The 21,482-nt window shown below is 47.7% G+C and overlaps 1 protein-coding gene across 17 annotated transcripts in view; it reads left to right on the plus strand.

The window, feature by feature from the left end:
- The window catches only part of MTSS1 (MTSS I-BAR domain containing 1), a 134,072-nt gene that overhangs the window by 23,247 nt on the left and 89,343 nt on the right, over nt 1–21,482 (plus strand). For 16 of the 17 annotated variants that reach the window (XM_059672736.1, XM_059672738.1, XM_059672744.1 and 13 more), the window contains 2 exons: nt 420–481; nt 4,117–4,190. The exons of the other annotated variant lie outside the window; for it this stretch is intronic. In XM_059672736.1, the coding sequence (XP_059528719.1) occupies nt 420–481; nt 4,117–4,190 (136 nt within the window). The remainder of the gene's footprint in view (nt 1–419; nt 482–4,116; nt 4,191–21,482) is intronic. 17 annotated transcript variants of the gene reach the window in all.

Raw genomic sequence — 21,482 nt, forward strand, 5'->3', positions numbered from 1 at the left:
TTGGAATAAGAGTGAGAACAGCCAGGGCCGTGATCAGGTGGAGAAAAAAGGGGGCCTTTCCCAGGAAGTACATTCCAGGCTATGCAGAATATTTAAGGTAGAGCCTTAAATAATCCTGCACATCTTGAATTTGGACCCACCATCTTTGACTCAAAAAGTGATGCATCACTGTATGTATTAGATTCTGCCCAACGTGTTCCAGCGGTGTCTGTATGTTGACTCGATTACAGGATTGAGCACATTCTAAACCCGTTCCCGGGCCAATACATTTATATATCACCTGGGCCATAGGCCAGACGGCAGGGAAGAGAGCATACAAAGATTGTTCCTGTGTAATCGGAATCGGGTGTTGTGTTATTGTCTGAATCAGATGTCTGTCACGGCGTGACTTACTGATTGATGGCTTTGTTCTGTTGCAGGGGAGCTACCCAGTTTGGGAAGATTTCATAAACAAAGCGGGGAAACTGCAGTCCCAGCTTCGGTAAGTAGAAGCAGGTGTTCCCCAGGAAAATGGCAATGTCCATAGACAGAGGAGGGAATGGGATGGCCCCACGATGCACATATAAAATTAAATTCATCTGCTCTGCCTCCTCCACAGGAATTTTGGGAGTTAAATGGGGTGTTACATGTAAAGTAATAATGGGCAGCATTCATAGAGCACTCACTATGTGCCAGGCATGTGTTAACTTAAATAAACCTTAGAACCCCAAGAGCTAAGCACCCATTATACTGATGAGGAAACTGAGGCATGGATAAGCTGAATAACTTATCCAAAGTCACACAGCTAGTAAAAGACAGCGATTTGAACTTACGGAGTTTGGCTCCAGAGTCCATTCTACTTACTGCCTATTTGTATAAAGAGTTTAAAACTCAGTCTTGACCATTATAGAATCCCATTTACATGAGATGTCTAGAAAAAGCAAATGTGTAGACACAGATGTAGATTGGTGGTTGCCTGGGGCCAGGAATGGAAAAGAAGACTGATTACAAGTGTACATGAGGGATTTTTTGGGGGGTGATGAAAATGTTCCCAAAATTGGATTGCTTTGGTGGTTTCATAACTCTAAATTTACTAAAAAATCATCGAGTCGTGTACCTAAAGGGGTGAATTCTTATGGTATACAAATTATGATGCCTCAGTAAAGCCACTTTCAAAAAAACCATAAGATTTAGTGCTGATCTGCTCCCAGGGGCTATTCTTATTGCTTCATCTTGTGCTTGTTCATATATCGTCTGATAAGAAATAGGAAATATATCAGCATCTTCTTGCTAAGACTATATGCCCATAAATCAGTGGGAAGAAGGGGCACTTTTGCACTTTGCGGGTGCTCCATGAGGGATGGGACCTTTAAAAAGCAATCAGTGTCATGGCCCTTGTTCATGGCATATGGGGATGACATAGGTTGGTTTGGATGTATGAGGATGGTTTCCCGGAGAACAAAGCAGGTAGGTTTTCTGGTTGTGTGTTTGTTTGTTTTTTATCAAAAGCTATGCGGATGACAGAGAGAGGGCGGGAGGGTGGCATGATGCTCGTGGGCCTCTGCCTGTGGACCCCAAGGGTGACTGCCCAGAGCTTTGGCCACAGGGCATGGCTCCCTGGAGATCAGAAGAGAGGAACGCGGGAGACGTGGATCTTTTCCCCTTCGTTCCTGCACCTTCCTGCCTGGGGTTTCCACCCACGAACCTGGGTTTCCACCCATGAACCTGGGTGTCCAGAGCCGGGAGTGGGCCTCCATTCGGACAGTGGGCCCTGGAGTCCTTCTCTAGTTGTCAAGTGCTTCCCCATTTCTTTGCTTAAGAACTTACTTACTTTTATGCCGAAGGATCCAAACTCCTCTGCTCAGAATGCAGGCCCCTCCCCTTTGTTCGTTACATCTGCAGCCCACCCCCAGCTCGGCCACTGTTACATTTATTTCAAATGGGTTCGCCTCCATCCAGGAGGTGTTCTGCAGTAAAACAATAAGACGCTTACGTTTACCTGCCCTCCCCCCACCACACACACATACTTTTCCTTATCTGGCCTCATTTAATTGTCTGGCAAGCTTTCAAGATGGACCATGGAAAAGACTCCCTTTCCTTTTTACCGATGAGGAAGCCGAAGCTTCAAGTAATTAACTGATTCAACACCCCAAGTAAGACTTAGAGCAGTCTTATCTTACCGCCACTTATACAAAGCACATTTTGTATTTTCTGACAGCACTTAGGCCTCCTGAGAGCAGGGACCATTTCTGCATTTTGTCAGACTCCTAGCACCGGCTGAGGGCACGCCAGGGGCCTCATGCACATGGTGTAGTTCCCTGTGCTTGAGAAAGGACGAAGAGAAGACTGTAGAAGAGGCAAGTAAGCCTGGGAGCATTCAAACTCGAGACTCGCTCCTTCCTGCTGCCCGTGGCTGCATGTGTGTCCCCTCCGATCCGAGAGGCCTCAGAGATTTCGTGACACAGCAGATGCTGAACTGTGACTCACTGGGAGCCGTGGTTAAAGCTCTGACCACCTCATTTTCCATGCGGCCCTGATGATGGGTGATGCGCAAGGCACCCCTACAGCGGGTTCATTAAATTTGGATGATCGGCATGGACTCGAATGAGAATAAATCCAGCCACTGTGTCAGATATTAATTGTGCGCCAGAACGAGCTATTTATAAATCCTAGAATGTTTGAGAAAGCTAACTTTTCCAGGGTTTGCATTGGATGTCAGATCTTTTAAAAATGTGCTTCAAGGTGGGATTTCTGACGTTATGGTTTTGTTCTTGTATGTCATTTTTTAAAAAAATTTGAGCAGAGCCTAGTCAGTGTGGCTCAGTGGTTGAGCATCGACCTATGAACCAGGAGGTCACAGTTCGATCCCTGGTCAGGGCATACGCCTGGGTTGCGGGCTCAATCCCCAGTGTGAGGTGTGTAGGAGGCAGCCCTGATCAATAATTCTCTCTCATCATTGATGTTTCTATCTCTCTCACCCTCTCCCTTCCTCTTTGAAATCAATAATACAGATATATATTTAAACTTGAGCAGAATGGAAAATATCAGGCCTCATTTGGAAGCCCAGCGCTCAGGGACTGGTGCCTGGTGTTCCCGGAGACCACGCTGAGCGCCAGGAGCCTTTTGTTTCATTGCCACTGTTGCTTATATTTAAAGGCCATTTCTTTTCTATGTCGCTGTTTTGAACTCTTTCCTTTTTCATCTTTATCCTCATCTCCTTTCTTCAGCAACATTGCATTCATACACATGCTCAGTAAAGACTGGATTCATATGTAAAATACTTAGAAATTACATCAGGTTAGAGCTCGATTGTAAAGTACAGATCTTGAGGCTGGCTTGCGTGTTTGGAGGATCCACCATCTGCTCTTCACTGGATGACATCTCGGATCCCAGCTCCAGGAAACAGGAGACTGCAGAGCGCTCAGCGCATCTTATAGTGCTCAAGGGCATATGACGGATTCAAAATCATTTCTAGGCCAGCAAATGAGTGTAGTAACTCCTCCCTATTCTCAGCTGTTAGGAATTCAGAAGGTACAGTTGAGGCAGCCTTCTAAGGTTGGAAAATGATGTTTCACTGTGATTACGATTTCGGGGGAAAGTCACACAGCCAGGATATTGACGTGTAGTGGGACGAGCATGGGGCTGTGAGTCATGGGCCTGGCTACAGGTCCCAGCTCTGGTCTGGACGTAGTTGGAAAGCCACCTTGTAGATGCTGTCTCCGTTTTCCCTTCTCTAAAATGAGTTACTTAAATCAGATGCTCTCTCGCTAAGATTCCTACCCTAAAATTAATTTTTACCGGTACCCTTGATATTTTTAAACTTTTTTTTTTCTTTTCGGTAGAAACACCTGTCTTTCCCTCCTTTGTGAAATTTTACCGGGTAATGGGCAGGAGGGCATGGGAGGAATTGCCGGCATTTATTGACTAGCACCCAAGGAGCTGGGCATTACTGGGGCAGGGCTGCGAATAATGTGAGGAGGAGGAACACCTCCTAAGAACAAAGTGGGACCACAAAGCCGAAGGCCGTCCTTGTCCAGCTGGCTCGGCTGTCCTGAGGATAACGTGCAGTCCGCGGAGGTTTTAGCCCTTGAGCGCTAATGACATTCCTCATGCCTGTGTCATCTGTTTGTATTTTAGGACAACAGTAGTAGCGGCAGCTGCCTTCTTGGACGCCTTTCAGAAAGTGGCCGACATGGCTACCAACACACGTGGTAAGCAGATGGAGGGTGGCTCTTTCCCTGGGGAGGCTTCAGGGAGGACCATCGGGGCTGAGCTGACTCATTCCTAAAATTCTGTTAACGCTGCGGGGTTCCACATAGCACACCTTTCAAAGTTTCAAGGTTCTCTGCAGGACAAAGCTCAAGAGAAGAATGGAGAGTGAAGGAAAGAGCCACTTTTCCTTTAAAAGAGGCAGGAGGTGGCTCGACGTGTTTCCTGGTCGCTTTTACTGAGCTGTGCATTTGGGTGTAGTTCGTTTTTCCCTTCTCGCAAGGGTTGTCCTAAGGTTTTCCTCGTTCCCTTGCGGGACGGGAAGCAGGAAGAATGATGGGGCAGACCGTTTTTCTGGGTTCTGTAAAACTGGGAGCCCTTGTGTAAGTGGTGTCCTATTGTGTTGTATTTGTGTCCGCCACATATGATTTCTTCATGTCCAACCCCCCCAAAACATAGTGCCCAGAACATGGTGTTTACAGTATGTGTGTTAAATCAAGGGAAAAAGTCTTCGGAAATATTTTAATGGTTTCAGTGACTACTGAATTATACGAAAGACGCGTAAGAACATGTGAAAGTTATAAAGAAGAAGACGAATAGTCCTGTATCCACCACCATTGTTAGAAATACACATCAGCTCGTCAGCCCTAAAGGAGAAACCCTGTTCGAAGGGGCGTGCCTTCTCCTTCACTCCCAGGCAGGGTCTGCTTGTGCACCGACAGCTACACGCTTGTTCTTGCCGTTGTCAAGGTGACATTGGAAAATGTGGGTGTTGGGGTTGCTCCCAGTCACACGCGAGTTTGGCTTCTCTGATGCACGCGATGGGCACCTCCGGTGGGATTCACCAGGCGCCCAGTTACCATCGGGCGAATTTGCGGGGAGCACACTTCTCATTCATCCCAGAAACCTGGACACTGATAACATGTCAGACACTGTCACGGGGCCGGCCACACGCATCAACGCATTGCCGTCCTGGTCCTGGGGGAGCTTGGAGCTGAAGGGGGGAAATGCGATACGCGAATCGAGAATTTGAGTGTAGAAATATGTTTGCTGGGATGCCAGCGGTAGAACAGCGTGCTGCGGGAATATGAAGAAGGGAGTAACGGACTCAGCTCAGGGAGACGAGGGAGGTCTCCAGGGGAGGGAATATTTCTCTTCATTTCCAAGATGCCGGCAGTGTTTCAGAAGGTTCCCTAGGAGAACGTGACGGCATCGGAGCAGCGCTGCCTCTGTCTGGTTTGCCGGCTTGATATGGATCATATCCACTGTGCTCTTGAAGCCCTTTTAAAAACTTATTACATAGTTTATGCGTCCGTGGTAGAAGCTAGAAAATATAAGTATGAAGAAGAATAGAACATCGAAGCCAGTGTTCACCATTGTTAGTGTTATTGGGTCTATTTTATAATATTTTCTTCTATTTCACCGGTAGAGGGAACTGGACTTGTCAGTTGTGTTGATGTCTTTCTAGACTAGCCACCGGAATGTATCCTCTTTAAAGAGTTGCTTTAAAGAGCTTAGATATCTGGCATTGCATTTTCGAGGCTCGGTGATTCATAAGTTTTTATATTTTAATGTTTAATCATGGGATGGACCCTAAAGGATGAATGAGAAAGACATCCCCCGACAGTCCATGATGTCCTGCAGTGGGAGCCTGGCTGTTGGCAGAGGCTGCCCCCGGGGGTTCCCGGTGGGAAACGGGAGGTCCTGCAAGTCCTCCGGGTTGAAGGGAGGAAAAGCAGAGCGATGATTTGTGGGAAAAGAAGCCAGAATCGCCTCCCTGCGGGTGCAATGGAGGAGCTAGGAACTTAGAGGTGATGTATTGGACAAAAAACAAATGTCACAGCGATCAGACTCCGCTTTGATATATTTTTAGTCTGCTGTCCGACGCTCTATCCACTGAGCTAAACCAGTTAGGGGAATTTTTAAAGTCTTTGATTTCTGGTCATTTTTAGAGATTCCAGAATACTCCCCATCTGGCCATGTGCACTGGGGCGGGGGTAGGGGGGTATAACTTTCTGTGGCATGGGGAGGGGGAGGACTCTCGCGTGACCTAAAGAGAAGTGTCTGGTTGGTAGAAATATATTTTATGAAGATGACAAGAGAGAAACTTGAACACACACACTTCTTGTATGTTCAGTAAGCATCAGAAGTCATTTCTGTGAAGTTAAAGTTTACTTAAAATTGAAAAATATAGAACATGCTCTTGAGTTTAAAAAAATTTATAGGACAGAACATAGAAAATTAAATCCACCCTCCCAGTCCCCTTTGCAGGGACTGGGTTTAGTGTTATGTACAGACCTTTTTGCATACGTAAACACATGTGGGAGGGAAAAAAGCGAGTTGCAGGACAATATGTAGAATGAAGTATGTCTGTGCGGTCTTTTCCCAGAGGTAGCCCATAGGAAACATCATCCCTGTGCTTTTCCTCCGCAGTACAGCGTATGATCTTTCTAGTCAGTACCTGTAGCTCGACCATGTTCTTTCTAGTGGTCAAATGGAATTTCACTGCCCGGATGTAGCACAGTGTAATCACTCTTCTATTGAGGGATATTTAGATTATCTCCATGTATTTGTTATTGCAAGCTATGCTGCACTTAATGCCCATGCCTGCATCCTTTCGGAGATCTGTGCGTAATCTATTTTTAATGACGTATGCATCACCGAGGAAACAGTGAATCCGTAGAATGCTTCAAGCTGTTTTGGTCAGCAGTAAATACGTATTTGGGCTTAAGGTCATGACAGGCTGTAACTCTACAGTTTGCAGTTTGATGTCTACCCTCTACAGAAAGTCCAGTGTTTTCTTAGAGCCTGGAGCTGTCTTTTTCTTTTTATCCTCACCCAAGAATATTTTTTCCATTGATATTTTTAGAGAGAATGGAGGGGAGGGAGGAAGGGGGGGAGAGAGAGATTGAGAGAGAGAGAGAGAGAGAGAGAGAGAGAGAGAGAGAGAGAAACATCAATGTGACAGAGACACCTCGATTGGTTGCCTCTGCACCATCCCCGGCAACCGAGGTAACATGCCCTTGACTGGGAATCAAACCCAATACCCTTGGTTGTGTGTGGGCCTACGCTCTAACCACTGAGCAACAGGCCAGGGCCATAGATGTCTTTTTCGAATCTTTCTTGCTGGAGATGACAAGGGAATAGCAGTTATTCTTAAGTGCATCTCCTGTTGGGCAAATGTCTGTCCAGAATTTCAAGCTAGCAGATCTCTGGTTTCCAAACATTAGCATTCCATATTGTTTCCCAAAGGAAACAGCTCTGAAAGGTCTTTGTCCTTTTTCACAAATATTTAGGAACAAATTTTAAAGCTAGTCACTATAAGAGCAAAATCACTCCAGTCTCTATATAACTTGTTAAATAGGATGTGGAAATATGTCCGAACTCTGTTTTGTTCTATTTTTTTAAAAAAATAGTACAAGCTGCCCTTACGATGTGTGTATTTAGGTTAATAATTAAACTGTAATGGGACTTAGGCATTTATTAGCTCCATAAGACATGGTACAGTTTCACATTTTATCGATTTTGCAACTTGTGTTTAATATGCAAGCGCACCCTTTTCTGTGTTATCGACCATGAAGAATTAGTGGCTGGGCATTCGGTACACTGAGGACTTTTGGGGCAGCGTCACCATCTCCTCGTCCATGAGGGGCCAGCACGCGGGCCATTGTAGGAGTTGAGCAGTGTTTGAACTGACTGGCATGCAGTTGTCTGGGTTACTTTAAAAAGGCAAAAAAGACAATGAATTAAGGAGCGGGGAGGCTTCTCAGCCCTCCACGGCAGAGGCGGCCCGTTTCTGGGACCAGCATCCCTACACCCGTAAGCACGTGCCCTTGCACCCCAGGGCCCGGCTCTCCGTGTCCGTGGAAGGCAGGCGTGTTGAGCTGATGAAACGCTTTGTCTTACTCAGCACTGGCCCTTCGTGGCCACGGCGTCACTGCTGAGGTCAGCAAGGGCCTTTGAAGAGCATGATGCTGTGTGACTTGCAGTTTGGGCTGCCTCTTTGTGCCTCTGTAATTACTTTAAAGCTTTGATGAACCGTCTCGGGGATGTTGAGATGATGATACACCAAACCCATAGTAAGGGGTTTGAGATCATAAGCAGGAAGGAAATGGATCTCCAGCTGACTCGGTCATCTTTAATGTCCCAAACCCTTTTTATACGTCACTTTAAAAAATGGGCGGTGGTTTCAATCTTGAGAGTGATGGCGAACCTATTGAATACGTAACACGGGCTGGGCTCTGTCCTATGTGTTTCACATGTATCGAGTCGTTTTATTTTAACAGCCCCCTGAGGTAGGTGCTCACGGTCTTCACTTTAGGCGGTGAAATCGAGGCGAAGAGAGTTTACGTAAACTGACCGAGGTCGTGTGGCTAGTAAGTGGTGAAGCTGGAGTCTGGCCCACAGCCTAGAATTTAACCATTAAGTTATGATCCCTTATGTAAGCAGCTCCTGGATTTAGTATAGGTTTATTATTTGCTTAGAAGTTACTGCTCCTGAATGGGTTTTAAGAAACAATCTATATTCCCCCTTGGAGTAACATCTAGATTGGGAGCTGGGATGTCTGTGTTTGTCTTCTGGCTGTGTGACTCCACGTAATTTTATTTCACTTCTCGGGGCTCTCATTTTCCCACCTGTAGCCGGGGTTTTCCCAGGACATAGGGCTCCGGCATTCTGCCATTTTAAGTCTTGATTTGGCCCTATTAAATCCATAAAATGTGAAGGAATTCGGGCAGTCTGAATTTTCTATATTAACTTTAGAGTCTGCTCTGGAGACAAAGGGAGCGGAGGAAGCCAAGTGAGGCAGCGAATAATGGAGGGGAGAGGGTTGGTTGGACGGGAAGAATGGGAACTACACATGGGCGTTTGGGGTGACCTGGGCCCTAACGAGGCTCCCTCTCAGCCATGTGCATGAGAAGGGCGGTGGGAGCTCGCACTTTTAAGACGGGCTTTGAGGCCCGGGGTGGGCTTTAACCAGTGAGCCTGGATTGCCGAGGTTCGGTGCATCAGTGAAGAAATCCCTATGGTTTATGTTGGCTAAAGCAGTCTTGGTCCTTAAAAGTACGTTACATGCTTTTAGTGTAGATTTTGTTAAATGCTGTGGTCTCCAGATCTGGCTTTGTGGATTATAATCACTCAAGAAGTTTGTTTTAAAGTACAGATTTCAGGGCCCTGCCTCACACCTATGGAATCAGAATAACGGGAGGAGGGGGGTGTGGAGTGGGGCAGGGGGACCCAGAAATCTCAGATTTATCCAAGCGTCCCAGGAGGATAAGGCCTCTCGCAAACATCTTGCCACAACCCACCCGTCCAATGACATCTCCACCATGGCCGGCAGTTCCACCCACAAAGAAATGCTCACTCTTCCCTGAAATCCTTAAGACCTTTAATCTCTGCCCAGTCAGCATGGCTCAGTGGTTGAGCGTACGAACCAGGAGGTCACGGTTTGATTCCGGGTCAGGGCACATGCCTGGGTTGCAGGCTCGGATGCCGACCAATGATTCTCTATCACTGATGTTTCTATCTCTCTCTCTCACACACTCTCTCTCTCTCTCTCTCTCTCTCTCTCTCTCTCTCTCTCTCTTCCTTCCTCTCTGAAACCAATAAAGATATATATTTTTTTAAAAAGAGAAAACCGTCAATCTCTTTCTGCCTGCACCTGTGCATTCCAGACCTGGAACGCCCTTCCCAGCCCACCCCTGTGGCCCCTTTACATGCTTAGGATCTGCTTGCCTTCCAAGAGCCGGTTAAAGAGTCCTGTCGCCTGTGAAACTTTTGCCCCTCTTTCCCAAGGCAAGCGGTTTCCGGCCCAGGGCCGCTGGGGCACATGCCTCCTCTCACCTCACTCTCCGCGTGGTCACCGCCTTCCCACTAGGCTGCAGACACCTCCAGGACAGGAGCTGCTCTCCTCCTCCCCGACGAACCCGCTTACCCAGATGCTAAGGACCTGGCATTTGGCAGGACGTCAGCAGCGTTTGCACACGGCACCAGGCAGACCTGGGCGAGGAAGGCTGTCACTTCTGGGGACAGGAGGCTGCTGGGATGGAGTCTTCGGCAGGATTCCACTTGGGAGTTCAGAACTGGAATCTTGACGACGCCTCCCTGAGACTGAGTCTCTGGTAGAATGTGACTTCCTACTGCATGTACCTGACGAGGGCTCAGCATTCCAGGACCAGGCCCTGGGGAGGGGCCGGTGGTAAAGGGGCTCCCTGCTGTGGCGGGTTGAGGGGCGGGGAGGGGGGGGGAACAGGGAGGGAACCTTCCCTTCCAGGAGTAAGGAGGGGAGGTGATTTCCAAGAGGCAGCCAGACTGGTTTTGTTTTATTTTAACCAGGTGGTTTAATGGAGACGTTACGGCCCTTCGCTTCTGGACCCATCAGTGCTCAAGTCCTGAGCTCTCGTTCATGGAATTAGAGCCTTATTATTTCTACCGATGAGGCTACTTAGCCACAAAACTGAGAGAGAGAAATTAATTATTTAAAAAGCTCCCTCTCACAGGCCTCGAGCTGAAGAATCTTTGACTATAACCTTAAAGGAGCATAGACCCATTCACTCGTTACATTAAAAATGAAAAGGTGTAAACTGCTGCCTGTGAATCTATGAATGTGGCTATAGGTCACAGACCGGCTTTGTACTCAGGCCAATTTGGGGTCCTAAGTTATCTTTGGTTATTGTCCTGAGAATTCTTACAGGAGAAGTAAGAACTCTGAGTAGTTTGAGAACTAAGCTCAGTTATAACCCTAGCTGGTTTGCTCAGTGGATACAGCAGGCCCTTGACTGAAGAGTCAGGCGTTCGATTCGGGTCAAGGGCAGGTATCTCGGTTGCAGGCTAGACGCCGCCCTGGTCAGGTGTCTCTCTCACATCGATGTTTCTCTCTCTCTGTCTCTCCCGCTCCTTCCCACTCTCTCTAAACACCAATGGAAAAATATCTGAGGGTGGAGATTAACAAAGAGAAAAAACCAAGAAGAAATAAGCTCAGTACGTTTTCTTTAACAGCTGAGCTTTTTGTTTTGAAAGGTTCAAGGGATAGTGTATTAATTTTTCTGATGAACTTAATCCCAACCGAGGCTTTACAGCTAATAGGGGGAGAAGGAGGACCGAGCGGAAAGCACCCCCTGCAGGCAGAGAAGGTTTATGGGCAGTTGGCTGAGGCTGATTTCACTCAGAGCCTGTGGATCGCTGTTGTGGGGGCTCCAAACCTCAGCTCTGATGTCCCGGCGCCGGACACCTCTCCGAGCCCAGGAGACAGGTGCTGCTTGTGGAAAGGTGTGTAAACGGAAGCACTTCCTAGCTCGCGCGCAGCTGTGCTCTCTAACATTGTCATCCATGAGCCCAGGCACGCTGTTTTGACAGTGACCTAGAATCTCTCGATGGCCTTTCATTTGGGGGAATTTGAACTTGACCTCTTGATTTGATTCCCATGAATTATGCTGTGGAAGCCCTAAGCGAATTTTTGCGCTGCTGGTAGCTCATTTTGAAAATTCTCATTGCTGTACTTAGGTGGGTGTGAGAGTAGGAACAAAGCTGAGAAATGAAAACATTTGTAGTTGGTTAAAGTGGGAAATCGGCCGGGCCAAGATGAAGTCATCTCCCTCCCATATTTCTTTTTTATCCGTCCCCTCCCGCCTCCCTTTGACTTGCAGGCCCAGTGTGTGCTGCGTGCATGACCCCAGGGCAGTCCTGACCTGGTGGGGCTTTTAGGCTGAGCTGGGCCGTTCTGTGTGATAGAATTTCCTGTCATATGGAAATGTGACACATTTTTGCTATTTAACATGGTAGCCACTAGCCACACGTGGGTTGACTGAGTGCTTGACATGTGGCCAGTGTAACTGAGGACCTGATGTTCTGGTTTTTAAATCTTCCTCATTTTAATTGAAACAGCCACATACACCTCGTGGCTACCCTGGTACACGGCACAGGCATAGGCAGCGTCATGATTTCTATAAAGAAAGGCTTGTTCTGCTCTAACAGTAAGTGTAATATTTTGTGAGTCATCTGATTTATTCTCTTTATGTCAGGAAGCCTTATTGAGGGCTTCTGTGTACCTAGGGCTCTGGGAATGCACCGGTCAGTCGGAAAGGGGTTGTTTCCGAAGCTTTGGGTCCGTGGTGGCAGAGGGTGTAGGCAGGCAAGCGGTGGGGGTGTTAGGCGGAGAGGCGCATGTGTAAAGCAATCATAATTTCAAGCAATAAATGCATCCCTGTTCTTTTTAAAGCATGTCCCTTTCATGCATTCTCAGTGGACGAGAGAGTATTCCGAAGAGGGTCAACATTGGTTTTGAGGAGGGGAGGGAATCGTACCCTTTTTATATACCAGGCACAGATATGAACGAATGCAATACGTAAGCAGGCATACGTATGTCTGCAGAATTAAAAATCGTATGGCAAAAGGGGGGGAGAAATCCAAAAAGGCTCTTTATGGGAATGATAGTGGGGGAAAGCTTGAGAAAATTGTTCTGTGACAGAGGCCTAGCTTTTAAGACAGGTCAGCCTTTTGCCTATTGCCCCATTCAAGGTGCATTTTAAGGATTTTGATGAACCTGATGAGGGCGATTGCTATTAGGTACTTTATTGGAATTAATGAAATTGGCAGTGCAAGGTCCATGGCCTTGCTGTGTGGTGGGAGGAAGGTCCGGGCGTGACAGGTGACTGGGCTGGTGCGTGTGCAGTCGCTGAGTGTTTCGTTAGGCGGTTTCCAGACGAACGCGGTGCTCTCAGCACTGCACCCTTCCAGTTTCCCAGGCTGCGGGCATTGTGTTTGCAAGCAGTGAGGGTTCTCCTTTCCATCCTAGTCCTTTTCTCCTCCTTTACTTTTTATTTTGGCTTAACAACTAACACTCCTCCACCCCCTCCCGCTGCCACTCACACCAACGTGTCGCCGTCATTTTTGGTAAAACACTGATTAGCGCTCACGAGAGAAGGCAGTCACTCTAGTTCTCACCGATGAGGCAACCCCCTTTTTTCTTTCTTTTTTTTTTTTTCTACAATGCTCTCCCGGGGAAGCTCATTTGCCATAGAGTCATGAACTTGGTTTGGTCGCCCACCTCAGATAAAAATAGCCGTGTGGAATGTGAATGTGAACTCGAGACACTGGAAGTTGTCAAACTAGTGTTTTCTTGGATGGGTCTACGCCTCATCGCGTGGCTGCCTCCTCTCTGCTCCCTCCGAGAAGGCCCCCGCCCGGAAACATGCCGGAAATGTGGACACTGCTTTGCGTTAACAACTCCACTGTCGCCGAGCACGTGTGCTCTGCTGAGGAAAAATGTGACACCGGGAAGTAGCTCAGGGAACAAAGAATATTTGCAAGGTCTTCATCACCAAGAAACAGATGGTGAATTCTCCCGGTACATTGTCTAAAAATTTGATTTTTTTTATACGTTTCAACATATATATGTTGGCTAAAGTGAGAATTACCTGGAGGTTTCTTGTTTTGCTGTGTCTTTTTTGTTTGTTTGCTTGTTTTGTTTTTTTAACATAACTCTGGTTTTCAGTTCGCAGAGAGTACGGGGCTTTTCTTTAGACCATCTAGCATCTCGTGCAGCCGTTTTATTTTGCAGGGCAGGCTGCGTCTCAGCAAGGTGAAGTCACTTGCCAGGGCCACTCTTCTCGTCCGGCGGCAGTGGGGATGCCCGTGCTAGCCCGGGGCTTCCTCTCATGGTTCCCCCTGAACACTGAACGGCAAAGCTGTTGTCCCCTCGCCTCTTGGCCTCTGGGTTTAACGGGGAGGGTATTCAAGGAGGAAAGAACATGGGCTGTGCAAACCTGTCTGTGTGCTCCTGGTGTTTGTAAAGATTTGCGTTTGCCTGTTTGTTTACAGGGAGTCCTTGATCACATGGTTTCCCAAAGCAGTTTTCCACTTCCAGTCCTCGTCTGTGGAAGATGTTTTTGTTTTCTGGTAGCTCGGTGTGTGGGTGGGTGGGCCGTTTTGTTTATGTTTTGATCATGTGTTATATTTGACATAAGCATATTTATCTGCGAGAATAACTAGGCTTCTTTCATCTACATTGGCTTCGTTTGGGGAATATATCTTTACCTGCACTCACACACGTGACGAAACACACACACACACACACACACACAATGTGCGGATTCCCAAATGTTTAAAATTGCCACGGGACTCTTATTGCTAGTAAAAGCTACTGCTGTGGAAATCTGCAGCATTTCCTGCTGTGTGCGCCAGGACCCAGGGACCCTGGTTACCATGGAAACGGGTCTCCAGCTGCTGGGTGGTACTTTCCTTTAGAGCTGCATCTGAGCACATTTCACAGTTCAGTACAATGCCGCTGCTTCCGCTTTTAAAATAAGGAGACGGATGGGAGAAAGCCGTGGGGTTACAGATTTAAAAAATACTGTTTCTGCTGAGGTAGAACGAGACCTTTAACATGCACACTCTTACTGTGACTGTCTGGTAGGCCAATACCATCACCCAAAGGAGGCCAGAGGTACCAGAAGCTCCGTGGCGGGGACAGTGGGAATGGCGCCGTGCTGCTGGCCTGCAGGCTCTGTGGGCAGAACACGGGTGCAGGGCTGACCGGCTTTATCCCACTGGCCCCGGGTGAGTCCATTTGGTGTGTCAGGAGGGCCTGACCGCAGACAAAAGACCTTCTGCTCTCAGTAGGTGCCCGCCATCCTGCTCGTCCTGACCCCCTCTCTCCGCACGCACCCAGAGAACCTGTTCTCAGAGCCTGGAGAGCTTGCCCGGGTTTTAGCCCTCGATTTGCCTATTGGCACCTGATTGCCCTCCGTGCCTGATGGAAGGCAGATGCTGATAATGAGAGGGATGCTCCATTTGGATATTTCCGATTTCAGGCGAAGTGCGAGATGTGTTGTTTGTATTGGAACCAGGAAATAATGAGCCATGTACCTGTGCCCCTGACCTCAGGGGTGTTGGCCGTCCTGTTGGGCACTGGCCACAGGTGGGCACACACTGGTGTTTGTTGTTCCAATGTGTTTGTGTCAAGCCGATGCTGGGAGCGTGTGTGATTTGCAAACAGTGAGGCCGCCTGGAGCCTTGCCTGTCGCAGGGGGCAGGATCTTAGTCCAGCCTTGGCCTTCGATTTACAGAGGACCTTCTACCTGTGGGAGCACTCAGCCGCTTTGCCTCACTGAGGCTTGCGGTAGGAACCCCATTTTGCAAACCAGGGAACCAGCTTGGCAACTTGAGGTGACTTGGTTGAAATGTCACACGAGCAGCAGAGCCTGGAGTGTGTGTGACCGACCCTTCATCCCACCTTCTTTCCACCTCTGCGATCAGTTGTATGTCTAGAACCACGTAGGAATTTAGACCAGGGCATCTCAGTCGTGGCATTATTGCCATTTTGGGCTGAATAATTCTTTGTCGGGAGGGGCTGTCCTATGTATGCATTGTAGGATGTTTAGCAACACCCCTGTTGTCTACCCCACCCCCACTGTGCAAACAAAAAATGTCTCTAGATGTTGCCAAATGAGGGGCAAAAATGGCCCTGGTTGAGAGCCACTGAGCTAGATTTTTTAGGTGGTGTTAAGTGGCAGTTCAAGGCCACTGTGCTGTGCCTTTTTGGAGGCAGTTACAGACAACTGGCTCAGTTAGGCTAGATTTTAAGTTATTCATAGCTAAGTTATGACTTTGGAAATTTCACAGTTCATGCATTGTTTCAGCTGAGCTTGTGTGTATAAAACTTCCTGCAGAGTCTACACCTTAACAAGAACAACTGCTTGGTCAGTGTAGGTTCATCAAAGGGGTCTAATGGGAAATCTTTGTGTTTTCTCCTAAATTCTGCTGTGGACCTTAAACTGCTCTGAAAAAAATAAAATCTTAATTTAATAAATGATTGTGATGATAAATTTTAGGTTAGGTATATTTTATCATGAAAACCAAAACCCCATTCTCATTAAGCAGTTACTCCCCATCTTCCTCCCCCACCAGCCTTTGGCAACCACCCTGGCTGTATTTCGTGTTTTACTTGTCATTGTACCCCTCACCCCGAACATAGTAGTTGCTAAATAAAACCGTTGCATGAATGAAATGAGCTTTTACTCAGGCTCATTGTCTTTGTAGATCTCTTCAATAGCTATCTAACGAGGAAAGCCAGCTATAAGGAAATTTCTGTGAAATGTTTCACTACTTCTCTACCGAAATGTGTATAGAAGTGCCTCTTAAGCCAAAGCTAATGCTGTAGTCCTGTCTTCTTATCTTGGTTATTTTTTTTTATCCTCCCCCAAGGACATGCTTAGAGAGAGAGCGAGATAGATAGGGTTAGTGATGTATAAAGAGATAGAAAGAGACATCTATTGGTTGCTCTCTGTATGTGCCCTGACCGGGAATCGAACCAGCAACCTCTCCGTGAACAGGGCAGCACTCATCCAGCTGAGCCACTCTGGCTGGGCTATCTTGGCTATTTTTAGTTGACATTTTGAGCCAATAATGGTGGTTGGGAAAAATTAATGTTTTTAACCCGATTTTTTCCTGGAAATATGGCTGCCTTGTTTGTCTTTTCTTTTATGCTCACAACTCACAAAATCTTGTTTTCCTCTGTTACTCTATAATTTATAAAAGTTGTATTGCAGTTGGCTTGGGGAGAATTTACTTAAGCATAGTTGAGCCTTTATATTTTCCTTCTGGCTTGGACAAAAGCATCATTAATTATGAATATGAATTCCTTTTGCAAAATGACAAGATTGAACATTTCCTCGTGCCAGCATCTCAGCTGTCTCATTCTGATGCTCAACAGACTTTTTAGAGATTGTTTTTAATGGCCATGGTATCAGATACTAAAACAAAATAAAAATGAGAAGCTAAAAAGAATGCAAAGTAGCTTACAGTTCATTATTCTGAAAAAAAAAAAAAAAAAAAGAAAGAAAGGTTTTTGTTTTACCGAGGCCATTTCTATCCACTCTGCGATGCATTTGCGGTCTCCACGTTTTGGCTGAGGCTGCAAACCAGAGCATCATTTCTTCTCTTCAAAGTTTCTGCTGTTGACAGGAACAGGATCCCATTTGTTCAGATGATTATCCTTGAGGGCCCTAAGGCTTAGGTCAGCGTTTTGCTCTCCAGGGAACCCGAGCTCAGTCTTGGTTTGATGATGGAGGTGGGAGTGGTGTCAGTAGTCACTGAGCCCTCACTGGGCGCAGTGGCTGGTTCATGGTGGCCTCACAGCAGGAGGTGCACTGGGGTCTGATTCCTGTCCTTGAGGCCTTTACCCACCGGGTGCTATTGCTTCATCCCATGTGCTACTGCTCAGCCCTCGGTTGGCCACCCAGTAAGGTCGTTTCCGGTGTTCTCGCTTAACCTTATCCTCCCGTGCTCGCTGCCGGAGAAGCTGACCCAGATACGGCCGTCGGTTCCTTTGTGTGGGACCCTGGGAAGAGGGTCCTCTCTGGCCTCCAGCGGGAGTTTTCTAGTCTGGAAATGGACCTGTGTTGTGGTTCCTGTCCAGGCTGTCAGGGAGGCCAACCTCCTCAGGAATTCCCTCCTAAGTTTAGAGCCCAAGGCCCTGTGTGTGTGTGTGTGTGTGTGTCCGTGTACGTACGTACTAGTAGTTGCTATCTGCATGTTGAAAGATTTGGTTTCTGCTCACAGTTCCTTGAGTGGGGATTTTTTTTTTTAAATCTTCACTCAAAGATACTTTTCCATTGATTTTTAGGGAGAGTGGAAGAGAGGGAAAGACAGAGAGAAACATCGATGTGAGAGAAACACATCAGTTGGTTGCCTCCTGCACGAGCCCCGATCAGGGCCTGGGCCGGGAAGGAGCTGCAACCAAGGTACGTGCCCTTGACTGGAATCGAACCCTGGACCCTTTGATCCGCAGGCCAATGCTCTATCCACTGAGCCAAACAGGCTAGGGCTGTTCCCCTTCTATTTTTAAATTCAATTTATTTTTTTTAGTTTTGGACCACTTCCTTCTAAACCAAAGGCATTTGTTGTGCAAGTAAGTTTATCTTTTTGCTTACTTGAAATGGCAGTCCTGCTAAACACAAACACATCAGTCTTAAACCACATGGAAATCAAATGGCACTAGACCAGCGGTTCTCAACCTGTGGGCCGCGACCCCTTTGGGGGTCGAACGACCCTTTCACAGGGGTCGCCTAAGACCATCGGAAAACACATATATAATTACATATTGTTTTTGTGATTAATCACTATGCTTTAATTATGTTCAGTTTGTAACAATGAAAATACATCCTGCATATCAGATATTTACATGACGATTCATAACAGTAGCAAAATTACAGTTACGAAGTAGCAACGAAAATAATTTTATGGTTGGGGGTCACCATAACATGAGGGTCGCGGCATTAGGAAGGTTGAGAACCACTGCCCTGGGCATTTCGATGTACTGTCGATTTCCTACTCCAAAACATCAGGAGAGGACCCAGGCGGTGTGAAAAGGTCCAGGTTGGAGAAGGAAGGGCTGGACCGACCACTTGTCCGAGTTAAAAAAGGCAAAACCACGCGTTTATCCACATTTCAGAGCCTATCCATTTTGTTTTCTCCAAGAACATGTGATTTGGCTTTAGAACCCCTGTGCTTTCTTTGTGTTTAGTCTAAGTTTGGCTTGTGATGCTATTTCACGGGACTGGATCTGATCGCGTGCTGCTTGTGTGTGTGCGCCCTAAGGAAAGTGCCCCTCCTGTGTGCTTGCCACTCCCTGCTTTGTTCCCCTTCCCTGGTTCTCTGGAGTAGGCACTGCCATGGCCGTCAGCTGCCCTGTGCTGGCCTTGCAGTGAGCCACAGGCCCAGGCAGCCGGCGGGCCCCAGCCTTTGCATCCCTGGCTCCCCCTGCCTGACCCCAGGCTTCCTTCGGCCTCACCAGGGCCAGACTGGCTGCTCCATCCTCCTCTCTGCTGTATTCTTACCCCCAGGAATGGAGGCGACAGCCAGAGCCTTCCTGTTCTCTGAGCCTCAGAAGCAAATGCGTGTCCTGGAACGGGCCTCTCCCCTGCCTCTGGGCTGCTCCTGGTACCGGCTGAGGGAGTGTTTGCCCAAGGGAAGAGGCAGTGTCGAAGGGCTGCCATGTTAGCTAGTGGGCACACAGGCTGGAAACAGCTTCCCACCCTGCGCTTAGTCTACATAACGATGACCGTGAAAATCATTATTGGTTGAGCATCGTCCCATGTAGCAGAAGGTCGCCAGTCCCATTCCTGGTCAGGGCACATGCCCGGGTTTTGGGCTCGATCCCCAGTATGGGGCATGCAGGAGGCAGCTGATTGATGTTTCTCTCTCTCACCGATGTTTCTTGCTCTCCTTCTCCCTTCCTCTCTCTATAAAGCTAATTTAAAAAAATTTAAAAGTCATTACAGTGTGAAACGCAAACCAGGGTAAATGGTCCTGGTGCGAATGCCGTCCTATTGTTAGAGCTAAGAAACTGCATCCATGCCAGTTCAGAACCTTTGGTTTGGATGGAATCCCAGCCTGCACTTGACCCTTGGCAAGTTGCTCTAACCTCTGTGTGCCTCAGTTTCCTCATCTGTAAACTGGACTTAATAAGAGCACCTGAGTAGAATTGCAGGCAGAGCCTTTGAGAATGTGTGCTGAGGGCGTAGTTCTGTGCCCGATCCATTGCAGCTTTCAGATGTTGGCCATTATAACAAATAAGGAAAGCTACCACTTACCCATCCAGATGAGTGTGCCAGGCGCTCGCTGTGTGCTTGGTATAGATCATAGTAACTAGTCTTCATAGAAAGCAGTTCTGAGAGAAGTGGCGGTGATTTAAACTAAACAGTGGGCAGGTTCTTTCTATCAATGAAACAGTTTCAAATATCTTGGGGACCGGTACATTTTCATTGCAGATATTTTAAAAATTTACAACACACACACACACGCACACACACCCCAACCAACCAACCAACCAACCAATCAACCAACCAAAACTGAGAACGATGTAAAAGCAAAAGCTTTCATGCTCAGAATAGCTTCTTTGACGTAAACCACGTGTAGGAGTCCATTTCGCTGCTGAGGGATGACGGTGATGCTGCCTGGAAGGCTAGTTACTCGAGTTCACCTCGTTGTAATCGGGCCACAGCTTCCCGGGGTTGGATTGGACGCGACAGGCCCTTTGTGAAGGCTGCTGAAGTCCAGCTTCTCTCCCGGGCGGAGGCCGAGCACACAGCCCTCTTCTTTGCTTCTGACACTGACTGCGGAATCCCCTCCGTGTGGGGGAAACCTCTCCACTCCGTGCTCTGCCCCTCAGTCCCAGGGGGCCTTGAATTGATGATTAGCTTCTGACATGTGATTTAGGAGCTCCTGCCTGTGGTCTACAGTAACCACCGCTCTGGCCAGGAGGGTCTCTGTGGCCTGGCTTAGCCTTCCTCCCTGGGAGTATAGACGGGGGTAAAGTGAGCACAGGACCCCCAGGGCCTGGAGGCAGCGTGGGTGGGTGTGAGTGCTCCTTGCAGCCTCATCTGTTTAGCTGAGGGGGTGCGCCCTTCATTCAACCTGTGGAAACACTGTGCCTGGCACTGTTGAACGTTCTCCAACACATGTAACAGGTTGCTGAGTTTCTTCATGAAGCGTACGTTGGCCGTCGGGTCCTGGTGTTTCTTTCAAAGAGATGAATGTAATAGAAAATTGTGATAATGTACTATTAGTGAATAGGCATATTCTATACTGTCAATACAATAGAAGTGCTGTCTTGGATTTGGGAAGCTAAGAGCCCTGATTGTGGCATATAAATCACCTATGTTTTTATAATCTTCCTCCCCGCCTTGTCCTTGACTCAACTTCTGGGGGCCTCCTTCTCCACTTCTAGCTGAGAGGAGAGGCAGCAGCTCACGGGCAGGGGCCCCTGGCGTTTGATGTCTGGGGGAATGAGGCCTCCTTCACGCTCCAGAGCAGAAGGGCAGGTACCTAACAGGCGCTCTATGTTCATCTGGGTCTCTAAGATTCCGAAGCTGGTACCAGGTTGAAGTAGCATTAAAAAGTAGAGAAAGCTGCCCGTCTGGTTGAGCGTCGACCTATGAACCAGGAGTTCACAGTTTGATTCCCGGTCAGGGCACACGCCTGGGTTTCAGGCTTGATCCCTAGGAGGGGGCGTGCAGGAGGCTGCCCATCAATGATTCTCTCTCATTGATGTTTCTGTCTCTCCCTCTCCCTTCCTCACTTAAAAATCAGTAAAACCATATTAAGAAAAAAATTAGAGAAAGCGAAAGCAGATGGACGTTTTATAGGTTAAGGGGTGTGTGTGTGAGTGTGTGTGTGTGTGTGTGTGTGTGTGTGTTTAGTGAAAAAACAGCCAACAAGTTGCCATTGGTCTGTAAGGTCCATGATGGTGGAGACTGGGTCTGCCTTGCACGTGGTGTTTCTGGGGCCGCGTACAT

Source organism: Myotis daubentonii, chromosome 17, assembly GCF_963259705.1.
Source record: "Myotis daubentonii chromosome 17, mMyoDau2.1, whole genome shotgun sequence".
NCBI classification, from domain to species: domain Eukaryota; kingdom Metazoa; phylum Chordata; class Mammalia; order Chiroptera; family Vespertilionidae; genus Myotis; species Myotis daubentonii.